The following is a 4,191-nucleotide window of genomic DNA, read 5'->3' on the forward strand; positions in this document are numbered from 1 at the left end:
CACCAATTGGTATAAATCTAACATTTTTCACTACCTACTTTCAAAATGTTAAATCACAATACATGCACTCTACATGATATATCTCCCTCCGCTTAGCACATATTGCCTGTAGACCCATATTATTTTGTAACAAATTTCTGAACATTTGTATTCCTCTGACAGACTTGATTATAAAAGTACATAGTGTATTACACACTGTATATTCAGTAAATTGAATCATCGGAACATAATTAGATCCTTTCATAGAAATAATTTAAGTTTTCGTTAACTTTACTTATTTAGAGTATTTAATCTGTATAAGTCTGAAGGGATGTGTGAAAATAAAAACAAAGTGTTGTATGTAGTGTTATATTCATCGCTTCTTCCTCTTGCCGCCGTGGCGCGCGGCCGGCTTGCCCTTGATGCGGCGCCGCACGCCCGCCGCCTCCTCCGTGTCGTCGTCGGAGTCGGCGCCGCCGCGCTTCCCGCGCTTCCCTCCCTTCTTGTCCTCCAATTCTTTCATTTCCTGTTTGAAGTTATGGAAATAATAAACTTGTGTAACTAAGTTAGTTCCATTACAATATAGAATATTTATATTTTAATTCTCTTTCGAATTCAGTGACGATCAATGATATTCTAATAAACAGATATGTTATATCCATACTAAACAACAGAAAAAAGTGTGCCGCGCCGGGGACCGTTTATTTTAGTTTATTTTTACATTTCGTTAAAAGTAAAAAGGATAGCTTTATTAAAACAATAATTAAAAGGGATAACTAGATGTTTTAATTACGCAAAACGTATTACTACGTAATTATGATGTATTATAACGTATTACTACGTAAAACGACTAAAGGCCAAACGTCCCAATTAGGACGTTTTCTAGTCTTCACTTTTTGTGCGTTAATAACACATCTGTTTACTAAAACATCATTGGTGACGATGCTTAAAAACTTAACAATAATAAATAGCGCTAAATAGTGGGAAACAGTCGAACAATTTAAGTTAAAAAGATAAAAGATAGCTTACAATCTTAGTGAGACGTTGAGCTTCTGCAACACGTTCCTGAAGTACCATAACTTCACTCTCTTCTGTCTTGTAAATCGGTAGCTGCTTTCCTATGAGCTGTTCAATGCGCTGATACAGCTCTACGTCATACTGGAAATAATTTTTATAAATTGTGATTGCAGTCTAGTGAGGTTAGTTGGTTCCTGAATGCAAGTAAAGTTAACAAATACATTTCGTAAAACAATATTTAATTATATTCAGTTCGCTTTTTAAACCCATATTGTTTTTTAAATAGCATTAAGTAACATATTGCATTACCTGAGTAACAAAAGTGATAGCTTTCCCGGAACGACCAGCTCTCGCTGTGCGGCCAACTCGGTGAATGTAATCTTTACTGTGCAATGGGATGTCCAGGTTAATCACCACATCTACGTGCGGTATGTCCAGTCCTCTAAAGTAAAAAAGAAAAAAAATTAGTTGCATGATACGAAAAAAAATCGGTACAATTTTAGATAAAAAACAATTTTATTTAGTTTTATTAAAATTAAAAAATTATGTAACAAATACGAAAAACAAGATAGTGTAGCACTAAATAAGAAAAATAATATCTATATTATACTAATTATTATTATATTCATATGGCATTAATTGCTTGTTTTCATTTAAAGTAAATTTCAATTCTCAAATACCTGGAGGCTACATCAGTACATATGAGCACTGAGCGGTTTTTGCTCTTGAACTTGTTGAGTGCGGCGAGGCGCTTGTGTTGCGACATCTGCCCGTGCAGCGGCACCGCGGCCACGCCCAGAGCGCGCAACAGTAAGGCCGCTCGTAGCGCGCCCGCGCACGTCGACACGAACACTATCATGGATTTGCCGGACATCTCGTTGAGGATGTGCACCAGGTATACGTCCTAGAACCAGTGATACTAAATGAAAAAGCAACTCTTTGACTGTTAACCTTGCTGGACTTATATATACTAACACTATAAACAACTTCATTTGTTATTATTTTTGTAACATTAGGGGTTGTCCATTAATCACGGGATCTTTTTTTAGCATTTTTTAACCCCCCCTCCCCCATTGGTGATACGAAGTGAGGTTTAAGATCACCCCCCCTCCCCCTTCTCAACATCACGTGTATTTTTAGTACCTACAACGAATCTTAAAATTTTCTGAATATTATTAATTTAAATACAGGTATAAACTATAATCTTATTTTATTCTGAAATTAAGAACCATATTTGTTTAAAAATCGCGCATTAGACGAAAAAATAAATACACGAGATATCTTACTACACCCCCCCCCCCTACCCCCTTATGTTATTTTCGTGATTTTTATCAACCCCCCCCCCCCCCTTTCAAGCCTCACGTGATTAATGGACAACCCCTTAATTGTTTGTTATATAAGTGAAACCAATTGAGTAAAAAACATGAGAAGCTGTCTTGTCTACAGCTAAAAATATAACTAACCTTATACTTGACAGGTATAAAGATATAGTACTGCTGTAGTTTCTCAACCGTTTGGTACTTTGTTGACACTTCAACTTTGACAGGGTCCTGCAGAGAAGCTCTCTGTAGTTTCTGTACTTTTTTTGTCATTGTGGCAGAGAAGAGGTAAGTACGTCGTTCGCGCGGGATAACACGCAGTATCTTATCCACTTCAACTTCAAAATCCATGTTTAGGATGCGGTCTGCTTCGTCCATAACCTTTGTAGTTAGACACAAATAATATGATATAATCAGTACATTCATATATTTTACACTATAACACATTTTTTACATTTATAGAAGTTCTAGAATATCTTATATAAAATGAATTGAACATTATTTCATACAGAAATTAACTGGGACTGGCATAAAACAATTATCGCCCATATAATAATTTAAAATTAAAAATTTCAAAGAGACATACAGAGGCATCATCACAGAGGCAAATTCGAAGAGACATAAAACTTCAAAATACTTACAAGATACTTCAAAGCTTTCAAATTGAATCCCTTTGTGTTTTCAAGATGGTCAACAAGTCTGCCGGGAGTAGCAATGATGATGTGTGGTTTTTTCGACAGTGTTAGTGCTTGTGCAACCATGTCCATTCCTCCGACTATCACAGCACATTTAACTCCTATGCTAGCACCTACAATGTATTATAAATTTATTTGCTTTTATTGTATTAACTTAATTTCAATAAGGTAATTTAGTTTTTTTATTAACCTAATATTCAACAGGTTCCTGGTCCAATGAGTAGAGACACTAGTTAAATAATGAACATTAGTTATATGTGATACACAGGATATAAAAAGGGTATTAATATAAAATATAAAATTTTAGGGCAAATGCATTTTACTTGTACCACAAGGTATTTTGAAGGTAGTTTTAGGTAAGACAGGTAGTTAATGTCCTTTGAAACTCCAGGAGTTGATCATAAACTTTATGGTAAACCATAAGGTTAAAAATAAAGAGATACTAATTCCATATAATAAAAATATAATTATAAGAATGCAGATAAAAATGCTACCTAATGCTTCAAATTGTTCTGATATCTGGAATGCTAACTCGCGTGTAGGTGTCAATATAAGTGCAAAGTATCTCTGCGGGTTCTCCAAAAGTGCCTGAAGGATGGGAAGAGCGAATGCACCAGTCTTGCCGGATCCTGTCTCTGCTAACCCAATTATGTCTTTGCCCTGCAAGGCTACTGGGATGGATTCTTTTTGAATCTTTGACGGATTCTTCCATTTTAGCTCAGCACATGCTTCACATAACACGTCGACTATACCCTAAAATTAAAAAAGGACATTATAAAAATTAGAAAAACATAACCTCAAAAGATGTTATTAGGAAACGTAAGATACGATAAAAGTGATCGTTTGTTTTCATATCCTTTCGAATTAATTAAATTTTAGCAATTTCATTTTTTAGTGTTAATTCAATACTTCTCGTGTTATTTATGTATACTAACCAAGTCTTTGAACGTGACTGTCTCTACTTCATTTTCTTCATTTTGATCCTCAACTGCTTGCTCTTCTGTTTCTACTTCTCCGTCCGACGCTACACTTGCGTTCTCACTTTGGTCACTATCTGCCGTCATAGTTTAGAAATAGAAGATATAGCTTTATTTTAAAAAGAACTCATGAAATTATAAACCATCACAAAACCACGCATGTTAAAATAAGTGACAGCTGGCAGCTGCTGTCAAATGTTATTG

The 4,191-nt window shown here is 35.1% G+C and overlaps 1 protein-coding gene across 1 annotated transcript; it reads right to left on the bottom strand.

Annotated features, from left to right (window-relative positions):
• Positions 1 to 334: 334 nt before the first annotated feature.
• LOC124534367 (probable ATP-dependent RNA helicase DDX47) lies at positions 335 to 4,191 on the bottom strand. Its single transcript, XM_047110166.1, has 8 exons — positions 3,946 to 4,191; positions 3,505 to 3,763; positions 2,957 to 3,123; positions 2,460 to 2,696; positions 1,677 to 1,900; positions 1,306 to 1,438; positions 1,009 to 1,137; positions 335 to 505 (listed from the first exon to the last, which is right to left on the bottom strand). Exons 1-8 carry the CDS (start codon positions 4,072 to 4,074, stop codon positions 353 to 355), a joined length of 1,431 nt encoding a protein of 476 aa, XP_046966122.1. The 5' UTR covers positions 4,075 to 4,191; the 3' UTR covers positions 335 to 352.

The sequence above is a fragment of the Vanessa cardui genome, chromosome 12, assembly GCF_905220365.1.
Source record: "Vanessa cardui chromosome 12, ilVanCard2.1, whole genome shotgun sequence".
NCBI classification, from domain to species: Eukaryota; Metazoa; Arthropoda; class Insecta; order Lepidoptera; family Nymphalidae; genus Vanessa; species Vanessa cardui.

What these genes read in the sequence shown, in the direction of transcription:
- LOC124534367 (XM_047110166.1), bottom strand. Translation starts at nt 4,074, where the DNA reads ATGACGGCAGATAGTGACCAAAGTGAGAACGCAAGTGTAGCGTCGGAC. An exon ending in AGAACAATTTGAAGCATTAG is followed by an intron (nt 3,124 to 3,504) that starts GTAGCATTTTTA and finishes AATACATTGTAG; the next exon opens with GTGCTAGCATAGGAGTTAAA. An exon ending in CTCAACGTCTCACTAAGATT is followed by an intron (nt 506 to 1,008) that starts GTAAGCTATCTT and finishes AACTTCAAACAG; the next exon opens with GAAATGAAAGAATTGGAGGA.